Consider the following 21,644-nt stretch of genomic DNA (forward strand, 5'->3'; position numbering starts at 1 on the left):
CAACTGGAAGAACTGCTCATAAAAACATAAATGCCATTGGACTTCTGGACACTGTACAGAGGTTGGGTTTATTCCATAAAAGTCTTCTATGAAAAGAGCCTAAAGTAAAAGTTAAAAACAAAAGTTTAAAATCAGGTCAAGACACACACAGTGATTACTGAGCCACGAGTTAGCCCTCACAGTAGCCTGGACCTCCACGGGCAGGAAGACAACTTAAAAGATTCCGTTTTTTTAAGGTGAAGGGATTCTGTGTGCTGCGGGAGCAACTAGCACAGTTCCATACCTAGAGCAGCTGTTCAGTAAATGCTGCCTATGACTAAGTTAGGCCTGTCTTCCTACAAGGCTCTCTGCTTGACTAGACTTACTATTATCTTCCACCAGGCTGAGAGAGAGGGGCAGCCGCAGGACCCAGGAAATGCTGTGCAGGATGCAGCCCAGTTCTCTAACACCCAGCAATAAAGTAAAAGACCCAACTTACTAGAGAAAATATGTTTCTAACCTAATCTCAGCCGTGAGAGAGAAGTGATCCTTGATCCCAATTCCCCTTGCTGGAAGGCAGTCTCACCCCAGGAAAAAACCCACAGCTTTACTAAAGGTGCAAAGGTGTCTCCTTGCTTGAAGTAAGACCCAAGTTACTGCACTATTGACAAATAGAAGACAGCAAGCAACACAAAAGGCTTAAAAACTATCCTGGAACCTGTTTAATCTTGAAATGTCACCGAGCCTCAGTCTCAGAGGGACTCAAATGAAAAGTTTGTTGAAATGAATGTAAGACTTAGGCTAAAGCCTATGGTCAGACCTCAGACAATCACATTTTCTTTTAGGAAACTAACAGTCTACGTGCCTCTCCCTTGGGTGTTAGTTTCTCAGTTTCAAGTATTTTCAATTTAGCGTGACATTTTAAGTGTCAGAACACTAAGGATTACTTCTTTGCTTTTAACTACAGCTGTAACTTTGACTACAACAAATGCTTTCTACAAAAAGGAGCAATAATCGAATGTCATGAAATTCCAAATAAGGTTCTCAATATAGTTATAAGCCACTAAGGCTTGATGAGCCATGTGATCTCTTGACATATTAACTTGTGCACAACATTAAACAGGAAAGGAAGGAAGAAAAACTGTAAAGATTGCTGGAGGCTTTTGTTTTATGTAACAGAGGTCTGAGGATTGTCCAAGGCTTTCCAGATCTTAGTCACAAAACTGTACTGCCTTTTTCCTGTGTGAGGTGGGAGGCAGGTGAGAGAATGGCCAGCAGTCCGTCTTAAGAACATTCTCTGCCTATTGAAATGGGACTTGTTAAAATTGGTTTTTCAACTGTTTACAAAGTCTAGTTTTGCTTACCCTGCACCCAGTAGCTTTTTAACTATGAAATGGCTAGCCTGCTCTTAAAATTCAAAATTAATGTATAGTTTTATGGATGAGTATTCATACAGCAAACGTAAAATACACTTTGAGGCTTCTCTTTAATTCTGCCATAAACAGATCATGCCTTACAGAGAGAAAAATAACTAAAATGACTAACATTTTACTCACATACAAACAGAGTCAGCCACGAGAAGTCAGGTATCCAGTTGTGGAAAACTACTGCTGATACTAACATCTTGATGGAAGTACCCAAAGTCCAGCACACATTCCTGTCATGAGCCTGAGCTCAGACATCAGCTGCAACCCAATGCTTACCCCGTGGGTTTTCTTAGGTCAGAAATGATAGAAAATAAAAATGTAACCCAAAGTGCTCTGGACTATTGGTCAAGGGGAAATTAAAGCTCTGATAGCCAACATAATTTTAATAAATTTAATTTAATGGGTGCAAAGGATGTTGAAAACAAAAACACAAGACAATAGTTACCTGTGTTCCAATACATTTTAGAAAAATAAAAACCAAAAAAAAAAAAAAAAAATGTTTCCTGCCTGCCTCCAATTTGGTTTAACATATATCCTCAAACTACAGCTTTCCAAAGTCCTCAGGAACTAAGAAAAGTTGGTAATGGCAAACAGAGGACACCCACTGTAACCTGTAATCTATTTGCTTAACAAGAAAACAGGCTACAGAGTAACAACCTATTCTTCAAGTACTCTACCCTCTAAATACTAATAAATGTTTCCATTTCCCTAATTTATTACAGTTAAAATGAAGAATGAAACCAAACCCAAACCCCCCAAGTCCTCTCTAAGAATTTAAATGTTTCTCATTTTACACTTTCAGTATTCTTATCTACCAAGTTTCTATGGCAAACTGTATGATTTCAGTAGTCACAGAAAACCATAGGCCTCTATTGTTGTGGTTTTAAAATTTCCGAAGTTTGAATTTCCCTCAAACAAGTTTGGAAATGTTTGGTTTCCCAAGCATACCATGGTAGCCGCTGCATCTGTGTGGAAAGCCAGGTTCCTTACTAGGAGGTGAAAACCAGTGAACTCATCCACTCTGGCACATGACTGGTCCTTGCTTGGATGTTTTAATACCAATAAATCCATGTAAGAAAGCCAAAGAGAGAGAGAATTGAGGAAAAGGGTAATAGGAAAAGGAGGAAGGGATGGAGGGGGAGAGGGAAATAAAAAGGCTAAAAATTATTGGGGTTATGGTTTTGGAAATATGCTCCAAAACACCATTTTAAGAAGATTAAAAGAAACAAAACCAACCCATAAATGAGTGTTGAAAGGAATTATGCAGATCTTTCAAATACATACTTCCAATATCTGAATAAAAATAACAAAGTCCGGAAAAGGTTAAAAAAAATGATCAATGAGATTTTTTTAAATTTTAATATCTATGTTAGAATACTTTTCTAGAAAATCCATTTCTACTTCCTCAATCTACTACGATACAAAAGAACACCTAGATATGTTTTAATAAGAGAAATAAATATAAATATTATGAACAAGCTAAAATGATACAAATATTTCCAAGGGCATATAGTTATTATGCCCTTCAAGTCTGCCTGAAAAAAAAAGCTGTCTGTTAAAAATATTTTCCAAGAACTTAAAAGTTCCTTAAACTGTTCTGTGGAAATGGTACTTATGACACACTTACCTCCTCCAGGGACTGTGAGATATTATTACTGGCAAAGTCACAATTTTTAAAACCATCCAAAAATAATTACAAATTGATATTGAATTACTATACTCGCTATATTATTACAATGATGAAGAGGATATTTGTTAATGTCTCATAACCAAGGTTGAAAGTGCCATGGACTTACAGAGAACCAACTGATGGCTAGCAGTAGGAGTGACTGTTCCTGTCTTTGACAAGGAGAATATTCTAGCATACAGATTCACCAACAGGATGGTGCGCAGGATGCATGAGATCAGTGTAAACATGTCTTAGAGACGAGAACAGAGGTCAGAGCATCAATTCTATTGACATTCTGGTTCTGCTAATTCCAAGCTGGACTTCTGACAAATTACTAAACTTTTCTGAGCCTGACTGAGTGCTTGTTTATAAAGTAAAGACAATGATTCTACATGCTATAAAACAATTGCTCAACCAATTCTATTATTTCCATACTGTAGAGGAAAGGGACTACTGTGTGTCTGCTATTTATACTTATCTCCTAACTAATATTATATCTGATATAAAAGTAGAACAGGTATCTGTTTATTAAAGTATCCACTGCATATCAAGTAAGTACTATGCATTGCTTTCAAGGTGGAAATGAAGCACTGAATATAATGGATACCAACAATTGGCCAGTTCACTAAATAAAATGCACATGCATGAACGAACGAACACACACACACACACACACACACACACACACACACACACACACACCCTCTACCAATAAAGTTTATATCCTTTTTTTAGTTCTATTTTAAGTTTAGGAGTGTTTTGCCTGCATATATGTCTGTGCACACTACAGGCATACCTTGTGCCTACAGAGGTCAGAAGAGGATGTCAGAGCCCCTGGAGTTGGAGTTACAGATAACTCCAGGTAAGCCATCATGTAGGTGCTGGAAATTGAACCTGGGCCCTCTGAAAGAACAGCCAAAGCACTTAACGACTAAGCCATTTTTGAAGACCATGAGTTTATATTCTAAGGAATAATCACATAAATAACCAATAGACGGTATGGCAGGACTATATAAGGTTGAGAGTCCTATACTAAGGGGAAACTCAAAACAAAGGCACACAGGGTGTTGAGTTTGAATAACAGCAAAAACAAACAAAAACTTGGTATGACTAGAGCAGACTGAGGAAAGGGGAGACCAGTAAGCCAGATGGGAGAAACAGCAAACTCTTGTAAGGCCTATGTGGGTTCTCTCACATGTGACACGTAACTGCATGAAACACAGGTTTTGCTGCCAATATATTCTTATTCTGGTTTGGTTATCTGTGCTCTTCAGTAAGTTAACTGCTCTAAATTATAGATGTTGAATCCCTCCCCATCCAGTAAAAATAAGTGCTTGCTTATACAGTTAAAAGAATTCAGTAAAATCAGGTGGCACAGTAAAGTCCTTCAGTCTGTCTGTATCCTCTTGTGTAGGTGCCACACATCACACTAGGAACTAGACGTGTCCATGACTCCCAAAAGGCTGTACACTGCGATGGTAGAAATCTACAGCAAGGTGCTGTTTTAAATCAATAATTTCACTAGTAGAATTTATCTTCCTACTAAAAACTTTTAAAAGTGAAAAAGTCTCTAATTCCTTTAACTTTACCTATTATTTTGTCTTTTAAATCTAGCAAATTTTGCCATGAAACTTGTGAAGACTTATTTCATAACCAGATTAATTTCTACTTACTTTTTCTGCCCCTGCTTGATCTAATGGACAAATCTCCAAGAAATGCTATATAAGAAAAGGGATGGATTAAGTAGTATTCGTATGAGGAGAGAACGAGAGACTTTCTATTTGCTTGTCTGTTTCTAGACATTCTAGTCTGGAAGGTATAGTAAGTAAGAAATGAGTGTCAGTAGTTACAGTGTGGAAGACAAATAATAAAGTGGACACCAACTTTTAATGTACAAATTTTGAGATATTTATTTGTAAATACTAATCTGTAAACAAAGACTGAAATCCATATTGCCCAAGGAATTAAAAGCATGTAAAATCAAGTACAAACTCAATAATGGAACAATATGAGCCACTGATAGTGATGCAGACACCTGGAGGCTGAGACAAGGAGACCACAAATTCAAGGAGAGCTTAAACTATTCTAGGGAGATCCTGTCAAAAACTTCCAATATAAAAACCTTAAGTTACCAATTTCTGAGAAACTGGTCAGCATATTTCAACCTCTTATGTTCTGAACAAGAAGGCACCTTTGCATAGCTTCATCCTCCAAACCTGTTTTTTCTTTCTTTTTTTGAACAGATCATAAAACATAAATAATCTTAGTGGTCTTAACAATTCCTTTTTAACTCAAGAAGCAAAGCCTACCAAATATTTACAGGAAAACAAAAACAAAAAAAAAACCAAAAGGCTGTGCCTTTCAGGTCTGTCCTAAGTCAGCTGGCCCACCCTGCCACTTTTGCATGCCCAAACAGATCAAGTCTGAGTGGTGTGCCCAGCAGAGAAGGTGCACGTTCACATTTATGGAAGAGTAAGTTTGACTCAAGTGTCAGACAGGTTTTGGGGAGGTCAGCTAGTGACATCCATTTGGTACGCTGCACTGCACTGGAAATTGTACATTCACTTTCTTCTGGGAAGGGAGGAAGAGCTGAAGAGTAGATCTGTGAACAAAAAAAGAAAGGAAAACTAATGGCTGATCTCTAATTGAGCAATGGATAAAGAAAGGTTATGAATACCAGAGGTAATACTACAAGAATATTTTACACAAGTTTTCCCACAACTGAACTCATCCTAAACAGTAATTCTTTTTTTTTTTTTTTTCCCACAAGACTCAGGAAACGGGACAGCGGGACTCGAACCCACTCACCAAGAGAGGGTGCGCCCTCTGCGGGCGGGAGCCTTAAGGGCCAAGCCACCGGCGGTTCGCTCTAAACAGTAATTCTTAACCAGACAATTATCTATCTCTACCCTCTCCAGATGTGCTGGAACATCTATAATGTCTGCAAACATCTCTCATTAGTTGGTACAGATCACTACTGCATGTTTCAGGGCTGACCAGAGCACAGGCTACTGTCACTCAACTACCTGCATTACTTACTGCCATCTCCTGTAAGGACAGTGAGGAACAAGCCCTATGTAAAAGAAGGTAAAAAGTGAAGCTCAGGAGAAGGGAAGGAAGGGATAATGAGAACAGCAGTCACAGGACTAGGAACCTGAACACCGTTCCCCCCCAACGTTTAGAGTTCTGCTAGGCGTCACAACATTATCGGGAAGACACATGCTTGATGATAATCCAAAGCATCTCATGCCAAGGAACTTTGAATGCTTCCCCTTAAAGAGAAGTCCACAGAGCAGTCCTGTCATGGCTGTGGCAGGCCCAAGCAGACCTAGGAAGTACAAGAAGAAATCTATCTGAAACTTGGTCTGCGAGGATTGAAAAACCTGTTCACTTGGAAAGACAGAGAACATGATATCAACCAAAATGTAAACCCTAGAAAAAGAAAACTTTTGATCTGAGGAGTCTTTTCCAAATAGCAAAGAGGCATATTTCAGAAGGGAGTGGGCAAAGGTGGCCCTTTCCCTTTCCCCACAGAGTAGGTTCTCCATACAAGTTCAGTAGTAGATGCTTTTTTTTTTTTTAAAGTTCCCTCTTGTTACTGCAACCTACCCTAATTGTTCACATAAATAGCAAAAATAAAATCTGGTTAAGTATTTCTTAGTGTAAAAATTTTGAATTGAAAGATGGCTGGCACTTTAAAATCTTTTGTTTCCTATCTGTTCTTGCTGTAGTGCTGGAATTTAAGCCCAGTACCTCTGGCATGCTAGGCAAATGCTACATCCAGGCCCACATCAGTGTCATTAAACAAACACTCATTACCATCAATGTTCTAACTACAACTAGAACGGCTCCTGACACTCATACAGATAAAGCTCCTGCCCCTGCTCCCATTGCCTCTCCCAGGCCTAGCCCACGGTTTCTAAGTGGCCACCTGGTATGGGGGTGGGGAGTATCTGCCCTAGCCCAGATTTCACAGGTACCTCCTTTGGCTTCAAGATGAAATATTTTCTTTGTAGTAGTTGTCTGCCCTTTCCTCTTCAGCTCTGTGAATGTGGCCTTTTATTAATTCTGTGATCTAACCTTTTAGCATTTTTCTTTAAGGGAACCTTCAGGCCATTACTTTGTTCTTTTGTCAATTTTAGATAGCAGGATTTCACCCACACCAATTCCTGCTCTGAGGTCCTCCCAGAACCCTGTTTATCTGAAGACATTTCCCAATGTTACTTCAGTCTCCCTGACAAATTTGGAACTAAGTAAGACTGTCCAAATTATGAGTCCTAACTCACTTTGTTCATATATACCCAAACAACCTCCTCTCCCTCACTTTATACTCTAATTCTTACTTCACAGTGAAGAAAAATAGTAACCCAGCTTGCTGAATCTGGGCCCATTTATGGTATCTCTGAATGATCTCAAGAATGATGACAGGATCTTCAGTAACAGAGACATAAAGCAGACACAGATGTACACTCATACTTGGCTAGCAGATGCCAAAAAAAAAAAAAAAATTCTGACTAGATCTTGCTGACCAAGTCAGATGAACTGAGCATTACGCCATGGCTGGGGTATGTGGTAACTGTAATTAAAAGGGGGGAAAAAAGCAACCCTTTGACTCGTAAGATAAATAAAAGGAAGCAGCATACACAGAATAAAAAAGGCTGGTCATAAGTATTTTTATGAATGCTCCTAAAAATTAGACTAAACACTGAAAAGTTCCATTGAAAAGGCAAGGACCATACAGGAAACATAAATTATAGTAACTATCTTAAAAGGAGGAAGCTTTCCAACAAATTCCATGTATTACTCTTCAAATTGCTAGAACTTGTTATCAGTACAATGCAATAATTACAATGACATATTAAAAACAAGAATTAAAAAAAAAAACATAAAGTAGGGTATAATACAACCCAAGTACCAAACTGACATCTAGGAGAACACATAGAAAAGTGAATAAAGCAGTGTGGTGTATGCAGTATTCTGCCTATGGATCAGCACGACAAATCAGCAAGAAAAGGTATCAAAGTAGCCTCCATTTCACCTATGCAGAAGTGAAATAATCAAATGAACATGATGGCCTAGTGACCATTTAAACTCTCCTAACCCAATAACCAGACAGAGTCAGAGTGCAAGGATTTGAAGAAGAAAGAAATGGTTCTAGCAGTCTTGTTCTTTTTTTTTTTTTTTTTTTAAGAGGCTCCATAACTATGAAATAGAGACAATGATGTACTTAGAACACTGAGGAAGAAACCCACTTATTTAAATACCTAAAACCCATGTTAAACACTAGAAAGTCATCTTTAAAAAGTAAATAAAATTGCTTAGGAGAATTCTAACGTATTCTCCATAGGATGGCATATTCGTTCATTATTCTAGTCATTTTTTCAAACAAAAAACAAACCAAAAAACAACCACTCATTTGATTCCTTCTCAGGAACCAGTGTGAAAAACACAAATGAATTCCTTACAATGCATGGTGTATTCTCAAGAAGTTAATATTTTAATGGGGTTGATTATGATGTACGTAAATAATATAAAAACAAACATGGTGAGAACTGTAAAATAAATTCTATGGGTATAACTGTCTATACAGCATTTACATGGGCACCATCTGTTTTATGTGTACATTATATGCTGTATATTAACCATGTCACACTGAAAAGAAAAAATACAGGCTGATGCATGTTGACATATATGTACATTAAAAATGAAAAGACTCGCCGGGCGGTGGTGGCGCACGCCTTTAATCCCAGCACTTGGGAGGCAGAGGCAGGCGGATTTCTGAGTTCGAGGCCAGCCTGCTCTACAGAGTTGGTTCCAGGACAGCCAGAACTATACAGAGAAACCCTGTCTTGAAAAAAACAAACAAACAAACAAACAAAAAAAACCAAAACCAAAACCAAAAAAAAAATGAAAAGACTCTCTGAATGTATCATTCATATTGAAAAGCCAGCATTATGGTTGGTACCAAAACTCTAGATGACAGATGTGTTATTTTTGAAAAAGCAAATAACTGGCATTGCCATAATAATAGTGATAAACCACAGTAAGTTGTAAAAAAAAAAAAAAAAAAAAACTACAATAAGACACTGCTTTAAGCCAGTTTGGATTTATTTACCTCACATTTATATGTCCATAAAATCGGCTTCCACAACCCATTTTTATTGGACAGGATGTTCCTGAAACCCTATAATGTCAGTTTTTGAGTTTGAGCATGAGTACTCCAAGACAGTAGTCTTCAGATGAAGGTACATGTACACCCAAGTGAACACAAACTTTACAGAGCTGCAGCCATGGGGAGCTTAAAGGAAATCAATGCTCACATTCACATTTCCCATATACTCTCTGAATCTCATCTGCCTGATAAGCTTGTGAACAGTGAGCTCTCTCTTTCCAACAACCCTTTCAAATTAGCCTCCGTACTTAGCAAATGCTTACCAAAGGAATTTTCCTAAGCTTAAAACTCCTCTATAACTAGCTACAGAGAGTCCCAAGGGAGCACAGGAGCAATAGCAGCTTAAGAAACAGCCTCTGGATGGAAAGCAGTACTTATCTGAGCTCATCTGGGGACACTGGGAAAACCTCAGGACACATTCCAATACAGCTATCACTTAACAATTAGACTCTCTTTACAAAGAATGATTTGACTACCTCGTTTATTAATGGGGACTTTTAAAATGAATGGCAGAGATTAAAATATATCTTCTGTACCTGTTTAAAACTTGAACTTTTAAAAAATATAGGTGTTAAAAGGGCAAGGTTTAAAAGATCACTGTGTGTGTGTGTGTGTGTGTGTATGTGTATGTATGTATGTATATTTCCAAACAACTAAAAGTGACATCTTTCCTTTATCTCCAGTTTCCAATTCAGAGAGTTTCACTAATAGACACCATGTATCTGGATCAATTCTGGGATGTGGTTCGCAGTCTGGCTTTAATTTGCATTGTGTAAAAATTAGGTGTAAAAACTGGGTCTAAATCAGCAGGGAGGACAGTATCAGTACCTCGGATTGGAGCAAATTTACTAGCTTCATCAATTCTGTATGTTTGCACTGGTGATAGCGCTTAGGGAGATGGCCATATCAGCGAGATTATGAATGACTGACACTTGCATCATGCTGAAAAGGTGTGCCATGCTTGCAGCCAAAACCACTGAGCACAATAAACTGGTCACTATACTGACAGGATTCAGTTATTTCACTTTAAGGGTCTTTTACTATACTTAAAAAATATCTTCCCTTCCTTACATACTAAGAAAACCTATCCCCTTCTTGGAAAAAGGGGACAGCAGGTGTTCTTACTTTAAAAGCTGAGAAAAGCCGGGCGGTGGTGGTGCAAGCCTTTAATCCCAGCACTTGGGAGGCAGAGGCAGGCGGATTTCTGAGTTCGAGGCCAGCCTGGTCTACAGAGTGAGTTCCAGGACAGCCAGGGCTACACAGAGAAACCCTGTCTCAAAAAAACTGAGAAAAATCCTTGAGAGTTGTTGTGAGATTGTTCTCCAGTGAAGGAAGATGCTGAGGTGCTGCAATGCTGTGTTCTCACCATCAAGTGTGAAAAGAAAGCTAAGGTACAGGCAGAAACTCTACTCGAGTTTGTGGAGCTGTTCTGCCACCAGAGCCGTTTATGCTGACCCTTCCAGTGAACTGCAAACCTCTATAACTACCAGGAAGAAACTGCCATGTTTCTCAGGCTTGCAGGTGTCTCAAGCAGGGAGAGTCATGAAGTCTCTTGCCAAGACCACAGATGAGGTCACCAGCAGCCGCACCCCTGCATCCTCCTAGTAGCTTCACATGTCAGCCTTTTGTCAGGTCCTCAAAACAGGGCAACCTAAAACAAGAGCCTACCACCCAAAGAGCTTAAAAACTCTTACATTGTGTGGTTATTTGAAACATGCTTTTTTTCCTTCTTGTGTAATATAATTACAGAAAGAATAGATTAGGATCTCATAAAGAAGTCTTTATTCTCCAGACTGCCCTAAATTTGTTTCCTTTAAAAAAAAGTTCTCTCAGATTCTTAATTTTACAAGTGTTCTGGGACAAGGATAAAAGACAAAAGATTGGCTAATTAACTAAAAAATAGGAAAGATTGATTAAACCAGGCATGGTAAAGTACTATAATCCTAAATGATACAGAAAGGACCACATGTTCAAGGTCAGCCTCAGCAGGAACTACAAGTTAGAAGCTGCACAGGGAGACCCCATCTCAACAAAAAGATAGATAGATAGATAGATAGATAGATAGATAGATAGATGAATAGGTAGGTAGTAGATAGGTAGGTAGGTAGGCAGGCAGGCAGGCAGGCAGGCTGGCTGGCTTAAACAGGCTTATTGACATTATGAACTCTACAGGCTTGATTAGAAAGCATATATTTATATTTTCAAGTTGTCAGTCCTTTTACTTTTCAGTAATTCCATTCTATTTTAGCTTCTGCACCACACCACAGAGCTGCAATTACATCCTCTATAATTAGCCCATTCCCAGTATAATTAAGAGACTCACAAGTTTAAAGCTGTACCATCACTACAGAGGTAACCAAGTGCATGGGAAAGACCATATATCTTTCATGGAACTATCTTCCTGTTACGATGGGTGATTTTAAATGAAGAAAAATAGTGTGTTAGAGTCATTTAAGAGGGATTCTCTATGTTCTTGCTAACAGGGTTTCTTAATTTCTAGCACTGGATTTTTTAATCAGGAAGCTCTTTACTGTCAAGCTCCTTGCCCTTTGACATGTTAGAGCACTCCAAACCCTAACTCAGTTGCCTCTTAGTTCACCTCTTACATGGCAATCAGTAGACAGATAAAGACACATTAAGTGGTTCCCAGCATGCTATCTTACTAGTGCAAACTAGCATTTTAATACACAGAGACCTATCTGTGCTGTCCATAACTTCTAAACAAATAGAATAAAATGCTATCTTATCTAACAACCAACATGTTAAACAGTAACTCGTAATATACATCTTACCTAATAACCAACGTGTTAAACAGTAACTAGTAATGCATATCTTACCTAATAGCCAATGTGTTAAATAGTAACTAGTAATATATATCTTACCTAATAACCAATGTGTTAAACAGTAACTAGTAATGCATATCTTACCTAATAACCAATGTGTTAAACAGTAACTAGTAATGTAGCACATACTTAATGGTTCAAGCAAGACACTTAATACAGCGCAAGAATTAACAATTTAAAAAGCACTATGGCAACAGTTGTCAAATGTTTACCAAATGCCAGGACTAAGATAATGTTAGATAAATTGCCCCACTTTCACAAAAAGCCCCTGAGATCATTTGAGGAAATGGAGAACTGTACAGGTTAATTAGCTGGTCAGAGCAGGTGTAGTTTCACAGCCATGTCTAACTGAAATCTCAAGTCTATAACTTCCTTTATAGCTTTCAGGTTGTCGTACCCAGAGATTATGCTACACAAACAATTAAGAACAAATACTACTGCCTATAATCTTCTAAGGCTAACAGTGAACTTGAACTGTTACTAATCAATATTAAACAAATTTGAAAAGATACCTAAGCAAGGTATCTATTTTTCTGTTTGTTTGGGTTTTGTTTAGTTTTTTGTTTTTTTAAATGGGAGTCTCCTCCCTCAAACTCCAACACTTCTCTGGGTGCTATCTATGAACTGATACAACTGCTTTACACTACAAAAATGGATAATTACAGCTGATGAATTCCTAAAGCACTAACTGTAATCTGTGCTCTTGTATTTTCAGATTAAAGAAATTAATTGATCAAGAAACTGAGTCCCAGGAAAAGAAGGAGCAAGAAAAGGAGAAGAGGATCAAGTCCCTGAAAGAGGAGCTGACCAAGCTCAAGTCTTTTGCTTTGATGGTGGTGGATGAACAACAACGACTTACAGCTCAACTCGCCCTTCAAAGACAGAAAATCCAAGATCTGACCACAAGTGCAAAGGACACACAGGGTAAACTAGCCCTTGCTGAAGCCAGAGCTCAGGAAGAAGAGCAGAAGGCAACTAGACTAGAAAAAGAACTGCAAACACAGACCACCGAGTTTCACCAAAACCAAGACAAAATTATGGCAAAGCTCACCAACGAGGACAGTCAAAATCGCCAGCTCCGACAGAAGCTGGCAGCACTCAGCCGGCAAATTGATGAGTTAGAAGAGACCAATAGGTCTTTAAGAAAAGCTGAGGAAGAGCTGCAAGATATAAAAGACAAAATAAACAAGGGAGAATATGGAAACTCTGGTATCATGGAGGAGGTGGATGAGCTCAGGAAGCGTGTGCTGGATATGGAGGGCAAAGATGAAGAGCTCATAAAAATGGAGGAGCAGTGCAGAGAACTCAGTAAGAGGCTTGAGAAAGAGACAGTACAGAGTAAAGACTTCAAACTAGAGGTGGACAAACTTAGTATAAGGATCACGGCTCTGGAAAAATTAGAAGATGCTTTAGACAAGAGCAAACAAGAATGCTACTCTCTGAAATGCAATTTAGAAAAAGAAAAGATGACCACAAAGCAGTTGTCTGAAGAGCTGGAGAGTTTAAATGCCAGAATCAAAGAGCTAGAAGCCATTGAAAGTCGGCTAGAAAAGACAGAGATCACACTAAAGGATGACTTAACTAAACTGAAAACATTAACTGTAATGCTTGTAGATGAACGCAAGACAATGAGTGAAAAATTAAAGCAAACGGAAGATAAGTTGCAAACCACCGCCTCTCAGCTCCAAGCGGAGCAAAATAAAGTAACAACAGTGACTGAGAAGTTAATTGAGGAAACCAAGAAGGCACTCAAGTCCAAAACTGATGCAGAAGAGAAGATGTACAGTGTAACCAAGGAAAGAGATGACCTCAGAAATAAACTGAAAGCAGAAGAGGAGAAAGGACATGATCTCTTGTCAAAAGTTACTATATTGAAAAACAGGATTCAGTCCCTGGAAGCAATTGAAAAAGATTTTGTAAAAAACAAATTAAACCAAGACTCCAGTAAGTCCACAACTGCATTACACCAAGAAAACAATAAGATTAAAGAGCTCTCTCAAGAAGTGGAAAAGCTGAAACTGAAGCTAAAGGACATGAAAGCCATTGAGGATGACCTCATGAAAACAGAGGATGAGTATGAGACCTTAGAACGGAGGTATGCTAACGAGAGAGACAAGGCTCAGTTTCTGTCTCAAGAGCTGGAACTTGCTAAAATGGAACTTGCCAAGTACAAGTTAGCTGAGAAGACAGAGTCCAGCCATGAGCAGTGGCTTTTCAGGAGGCTCCAGGAAGAAGAAGCAAAATCAGGCCACCTGTCAAGAGAAGTGGATGCCTTAAAAGAGAAAATTCATGAGTACATGGCAACAGAGGACCTAATATGTCACCTCCAGGGAGACCACTCTGTTCTGCAAAAGAAACTAAACCAACAAGAAAACAGGAACAGAGATTTGGGAAGAGAGATTGAAAATCTCACTAAAGAGTTAGAAAGGTATCGACATTTTAGTAAGAGCCTCCGGCCTAGTCTCAATGGAAGAAGAATCTCTGACCCACAAGTATTTTCTAAAGAAGTTCAAACAGAAGCAGCAGACAGTGAGCCACCAGATTACAAGAGCCTCATTCCTCTGGAAAGAGCAGTGATCAATGGTCAGTTATATGAGGAGAATGAGGACCAGGATGACGACCCTAATGAGGAGGAATCTGTCCTGTCCTTCAGATGCAACCCATCTACTTCTCTTCCTATGAACAGGAAACTGTGGATTCCTTGGATGAAATCCAAGGAGGGCCATCCTCAGAATGGAAAAGTACAAACTAAGTCCAATGGCAACTTTGTGCAACCTGGAGATCTAGTTCTAAGTCACACACCTGGGCAGCCACTTCATATAAAGGTTACTCCAGACCACACTCAAAATACAGCCACTCTCGAAATCACAAGTCCAACCACAGAGAGTCCTCACTCCTACACCAGCACAGCAGTGATACCAAACTGTGGCACCCCAAAGCAAAGGATTACCATTCTCCAAAATGCCTCTATAACACCAGTTAAATCCAAAAGCTCTACGGAAAGCCTTATGAACTTAGAGCAAAGTATGCCCCCAGTTACCATGGCAACCTTTGCCAGAGCACAGACCCCGGAGTCCTGTGGTTCTGTGACTCCAGAACGGACAATGTCACCTATTCAGGTTTTGGCTATGACTGGTTCACCTAGTTCTCCTGAGCAAGGCTGCTCCCCAGAGCCGATAGAAATCAGCGCCAAGCATGCAATTTTCAGAGTCTCCCCAGACCGGCAGTCATCATGGCAATTTCAACGTTCAAACAGTAACAGTTCAAGTGTGATAACTACTGAGGATAATAAAATCCACATTCACTTAGGAAGTCCTTACATGCAAGCTGTGGCTGGCCCCATGAGACCTGCCAGCCCTTCAGCAGCACTGCAGGATAGCAGAACTCAAGGCTTAACTAATGGGGCACTAAACAAAACAACCAATAAAGTCACCAGCAGTATTACTATCACACCAACAGCCACACCTCTTCCTCGACAATCACAAATTACAGTAAGTAATATATATAACTGACCACCCTCACCCTCATCTAGTTCATACTGATATTCTTGCAAGGAACTCAGTCCTTTTTAATCACCCCTCCAAATCCCCTAAAAGAATGACTAAACCTGTACTTTGGGAAGATTTGTGCATGGACTGTACAAGAGTATCTGGAACTAACTATGTGTTGCCTGCATAGTCATATCAAGTGTGCACTTACTGTATATCTTTTTATTTACATACCTGTATGGAAAATATTTAGTCTGCACTTGTATAAATACATCTTTATGTATTTCATTTTCCATAACTCACTTTAATTTGACTGCAACTTGTCTTGGTGAATTGCTTAACATTATAAAACAGTAAATAGTTTGTTACTTTTGCCATTGCTTGCTGAATTTTCATTTGATCATTTTGTGTTATATATCTGCATGTACAATATCATTTTATTTCCTGTTTAAAATATCCAATAATTCTTCCTAAAGAATAAGCAGGAACTACTTGTCATATATAGTTCTGGTCACATATTACAGGAGGAGAAAGTGCTTCAGATAAATAAAAGTTTCAGCTCCATGACTTCAAAATGAACCAAAATAACGATGGCAAACTTAATGCCATTCTTGATATGTACCTCAATATTTCTAGTGCTCAAAAGAGAACTATCAGAAGTCAGAAAATGTTTTCAGATGACAGGATAAAATAATATTAAGTAATCTGTTATTAGTGAGCACACAAATACACTGATGGTAAAAATTAAAAGCTCTGGTATGTGACAAGAAGCTAGCAAGCACATTTGGAACTAAAGTTACCTTGGCTATCAAGGTTTCTCAGCATACTGACAACCTCATAGAGCATATATTACATCTAAATCTGGAGTCAGCCACTATGACATAAACTTCTGGACACTCTGCTTCAAAACAAAAGTGTCATTCTTGTTCTGTGTTATTTGGTTCCCAAAATTACTTAATGTGGGTGCTGCCCTACCCTGCTTGTGAGTAAGGCTACAATCAGAAGCATACAATTTATATTTCTCAAAGAATTCTCAAGAAGCAATAAAAGCTGCAGATAGTTAGGAACACAAGTTAAAAGACCTTTTTAAAAATAACCATGCAGCGTGGCAGCAGAGGTAATCGTGGGATTTCTTCTGTGGTTGCTATGCCATTCAGAGAGGACATGAAAAAATCTCAGTTAAAGCTTCCTAGAGACTGACACCAAACTACTCGTAGCCCCTGAGCACGCTCTGCACCTCAGAACAAAGAGCACAGCTTTTAAAGGAACATTTTAAATTACATATCGAGTGCCCAAGTCACATTCTAAAAGGATGACGTCAGAACAGCTAATTCGCCATTTTTCCTTTTCCTGTTCTATGCTTAACTGTTAAAATTTAGTGTAGTCAGTTTTATTCCCAATTGTTTTAAATGCAGTTCATCTAGACATCCAGGCAAACTGTGAAGACCTTTCAAAAGTAAAAGGCATCTTCCTCTCCCCTGTAAAATCAATTTTATGATACAGAACAAGGATTTGTTGACAGAAACACTTCCATGGTGATGAACTGCAACACCAAGGCTGTGGGCTTGCATCATGATTAAATAAATGTGGATGAAAGCTGAAGCTGATGATGAATGAGAAAGCTTCTGTTCAAACACATTTATCTTGGGGTTGGGAATCGGCAGAGACCCAACTGTATTACAAAACACATGATGGTCTAACTGTTTTCAAAGTTATTTTTAAGTCAAGTTAGGATAGAACTCTGAAAGGAACTACACAGCTCACTGAAGTCCTCTCAAAGTTGACAATGAAAAAGGGCTCCTTTTATAGTCACTAAACCAGAGAAAGCACATGTGATATTTGAATGGTATCAACCAACTAATCACAAAATTATGAATGGAAACCAGCAAGAATTCAAAACCAATCTTCCTGATTTTGTTACATAAAAGCGCAGATTGAAAACATATTTTCATAGCAATGGGGGCAACAAGCAGAGAGAACCAGCTGAGGGTTCTTATCATCAACTGGGTTCCACCTCGATGTCCTAAGCATTCTGGGGAGGGGTGTCCACTCTTGGCATATTGTAACTAGTAAGAATCTCTGGCTGTCCATCAGCCCAACTAGCTTGTAAAGATTCTATTTTTGTTTTTCCGAGATCTATAGAAATTCTTTGTAATAAGGTTTTAGAAAGCTCTATGTTCTCTACAGTAACAAGGCAACATCATTGTATTATTTGTTGTAGATTTCAATTATAAATAGGCTTCCTGGGTAGTTAATCTCCATTGACTGCAATTTGCAGAGTCTCTAGTGATTATCTCTCATTTATAAGAGTGTAATAATTAACATATAAACATCAAAATGACCTTAGTAGCTTCTCATTACTAAATCATACACAGTTTATTACAAGTGTCACTTCTATCTAAAGTCAAAGGATTCTTTTTTGATAAAATTACATAAAAAATATAGATTCTTGGCTTTAATTTTAACTTTCTTATTAACTGTACATATGTGTGATATATATACGTGTGTGTGTGTGTGTGTGTGTGTGTGTGTGTGTGTAGAGGGACAGAGGAAGCTAGGGAGCCTGTGTGTGAGATTACAGAATTTCTTTTCACTGAATTACTGGAATATCCCGCAAAGGCGGACAAAGGAAGTGATGCTGGGAACTGTTCATAAGAAATATGTAAAGGCAGAGATGCACTATCCATGAATGGCTGACTCAACATCTAAAGATTGTTTATTGATTTTATTTTTATTGTCATTTTCTTAAAATTATGTGTACGTATGCATGCCTCTGTATGGATAAGTGCTTGTGGTGCTCAAAATTTCTGAGACATCTCCTCAGCCCCAAGATTACATAAAAAGCTCCTACTTCTTGACGATGGTCAGAGTCCCTGTTTCAAAGCCAAATTTCATTTACTCAGTCCCACTAATGTCATTAGCTTTTTAAACTGTAGAATTCCACCAGGAATTAAATACCCTGCCATTTAAATACCCTGGCAAGTTCTATTTGTCATTTAAAAGGCGTAGCAATGTCTTAGCGAGAAGTTTCTGTGGTGGGGGGAAGGGCAAGTAATGGCAAGCTAAATACACAGAACAGAGGATGGCACACCTCTGACCCCAGCACTCAGCAGACTGAGACAGGAGGCTAGGGCTACATAACAAGGCCTTGCACAAGATGATGTCACTGTTCTTTATGGGTAGAAATAACATTACCATCTTTACTAGAAGAGTACCACATTATAAGGAATGCATCATTACATATACAAAAGGGCTTCTAATCTGGAACCAGAAGTGTTCCAGATTTTGGATTTGATTTTTTTCCACTTAAGGATATGCAAACACACATACATGTTAGATAGCTTGACAATGGAACCAAAGTCAAAACATTTATATTTCACAAACACCTTTTATATACTGAACCTAAAAGATAATTTTACACAGTATTTTAAGACAATTTTATGCATAAAATGAACTTGTATAGCATGAAGGGTTTGTTTGCTTGTAGTGTCATGTTAAGTGCTCAAGAGGTCTGTATTTTGAAGCATTTCAAGTTTTGTTTTCCAATTAGGGATGCTCAACCTATGCCTGTGCAAAATGATGACAGGACTAGATAAATTTTAATTGGAAGGTCCCCACAATTCTATTTTACAATGCCAAGACTTTAGACATGAGGTCTTCAAGATCAGAAAAGGGTACTTTTGTATTAATTAATTTACATCCCAAACACTGCTTCTCCCCCATCCCTTCCTGAGTCCCTTCCACTATCTCCCATCCTCTTCTCCTCTGAGAGGGTGGGACAACCCTCCCCCTCCCTTGGGTACGCCTCCACATCAAGTCTCTGATAGATTAGGCACATCTTCTTCCACCTAGGCCAGACTGGGCAGCCATGAAGAATAAGCTGCCTGTCTGCTATATGTGTGCTGGGGGCCGGGGCGGGGTAGAGGGAGCCCTTGCTCCAGCCTGTGTGTTCTTTAGTTGGCTCAGATTCTGAGATCTCCCAGGGATCTAGGTTTGTTGAAATGACTGCTGGTCTCCCTGTGGGGTTCCCATCTGTTTCTGAGCCTTCAATCCTTACACCAACTCTTCCAGTAGTATCCCTGACCTCTATCTAATGTTTGGCTGTGGGAATTTGCTTCTGTTTTAGTCTGATGCTGAGTGGAGACTCTCAGAGGACAGTTTTGTTAGGCTCCTGTCTGGAAGCATAACAGAGTATCATTAAGTGTCAGGAACTAGTGCCTGCCCATGGGATAGGTTTCAAGTTAGGGCAGTTATTGGTTGACCTTTCCTTTGATCTCTGCTCCATCCCTGCATTTCTCTTAGATGGGACAAGTTTTGTGGGTGGCTTTGTGTCCCTATCCTTCCACTGGGGGTCCTGCATGGCTACAAGAGGTGACCTCTTCAGGTTCTATATCTCCAATGTTAGGTATCTCTGCTAAGATTGACAGCATTGACTTCTGGGAGCCTCCCCTATCCAAGGTCTCAGGGACTTTCTAGAGATTCTCCCCTCCCACCACCCCAGCTGCAGATTTCCATTCACTCTCCTGGCCCTCTTGGCTTCTCTCACCAACCTGACCCTGCCTCCCATTCCCCTCCCCTCCTCTCTCCCCTCAGTTCCCTCTCTGCCTCTGCCTCCTATGATTACTTTGTTTCCCTCTAGAAGAGTATTTTTATTTTCAAACCCATATAATCCAAAGATTCTATGATTTTTTTTTATTGAAATAACTCTAAATTAAAAACATTTTATAGCTTCTTTCATACTAAGTATAAAGTAGGTCTTTAAACAAATTAAATGAAAGAATTTTATTAGCTCTAGTTACATTAATTTCTGTTATTTCTACATTCTTATGTTCTAAAAATGTCATTTTTTATTTTGAAATGTCAAGAGAAAATATAATTGGACAAAACACATGTAGCAAAAAGAGAGGAATCAAACATGTTTTCCTCTTTCCTTTCCTCTTTCCTTTCCCCCTTTTCTTTTCTTTTTTTTCCTTTCCTTTATCCTTTCCTTTTTCCCCTCCCTTCCCCTCTCCTCCCCTCCCCTCCTCTCCACTCTTTTCCCTTTCTCCCCCTGTGGCATTAGTGGTGTTGGAGATGGAACTGGGGCCTCTTAAACTCAAGGCAAACATCCTGCCACATCAGTTACTTCCCCATCCACAGCAACCTTCTTACAATCTGTGTGTAACTAAGTTAAACCCAAGACATCCTTGAGAGTCTCCTAATGTTAAAAGTGTTCCCACCTCACCTCCACCCCCTAAATGGTATCAAACTGGGATGTCTAAAAGGAAGAATCAATCGTAAGTTACATTCTAATAAATCCTTTGCTTGGTTTGCAGCCTGAAGTTGGAATTTCACAGCTACAGAAATTTGTGTATTGCTACTGGCAAGTGTTCCCCCTACTCTTAAGACATACCTGTCCCAGAAAGTAAGACTATTTTGCCCTCTAGAGGCTGTAATGAAAAATGAGGTTTATTATTAGGTGGGAATGTTCCCAGTTTCATAACTAGGAAAGTATAGATAATTAAATCTTTAAGCGAACTGTGGTAGACTCAGTAACACCCAATGTCTTAGCATGTGGTATCTTTTCTTCCAAGCATCACATGGATACAAGTGATCTTAACCCACTGATCATGACAAATAAACATATGGTGTGGCTCCTAGTCAGCGCTGTGTATAATAAGAACATCCACTGATAATTTACTACGGAAATGGGTCAAGGAATGAGTGCCACACAATATTTACAAGTAGAAAATTATATGATACTTCAAATAAACTGGAGATGGAAGGGGACTGCACCAGACTAACAGTAAAGCATGAGTAAGTGAATGACTAGGAAGAGAGTCTAGAGGACCTCAATGGAAGACCAAATTCCAGCTCATGCCTTTGTCAATGAGTGGTAAGGGTCTTGGACAAGTCTTTGAACTTTTGTGAAAAAAAGAGATTAAGATTTTAAAATCATGTGTGGCTTCTGAAATGGATGAGTTACCTGTGAGAGTTGTCACATTTCTATAACCTTTTAAAATGCTATTAGGAATAATGTTGACTATAGATAATCTACTGGGCAACTTTATTTTCCTTCATTAAACC

General features: G+C 38.9%; 2 protein-coding genes across 5 annotated transcripts in view; one reads left to right on the forward strand and one right to left on the reverse strand.

The window, feature by feature from the left end:
* Nucleotides 1-21,644, reverse strand: part of Cmss1 (cms1 ribosomal small subunit homolog) — a 302,972-nt gene that overhangs the window by 261,546 nt on the left and 19,782 nt on the right. The gene's annotated exons all lie outside the window — the stretch shown is intronic.
* Filip1l (filamin A interacting protein 1 like) overlaps nt 1-21,644 on the forward strand; it is an 86,043-nt gene that overhangs the window by 53,317 nt on the left and 11,082 nt on the right. For 2 of the 3 annotated variants that reach the window (XM_034514827.2, XM_034514828.2), the window contains one exon: nt 12,806-15,951. In XM_034514827.2, the coding sequence (XP_034370718.1) occupies nt 12,806-15,602 (2,797 nt within the window). In that variant the 3' untranslated portion in view covers nt 15,603-15,951. Of the gene's footprint in view, nt 1-12,805; nt 15,952-21,644 lie in introns of those variants that run through there. The other variant, XM_076943030.1, reaches the window with a different exon arrangement.

Source organism: Arvicanthis niloticus, chromosome 12, assembly GCF_011762505.2.
Source record: "Arvicanthis niloticus isolate mArvNil1 chromosome 12, mArvNil1.pat.X, whole genome shotgun sequence".
Classification (NCBI taxonomy): Eukaryota; Metazoa; Chordata; class Mammalia; order Rodentia; family Muridae; genus Arvicanthis; species Arvicanthis niloticus.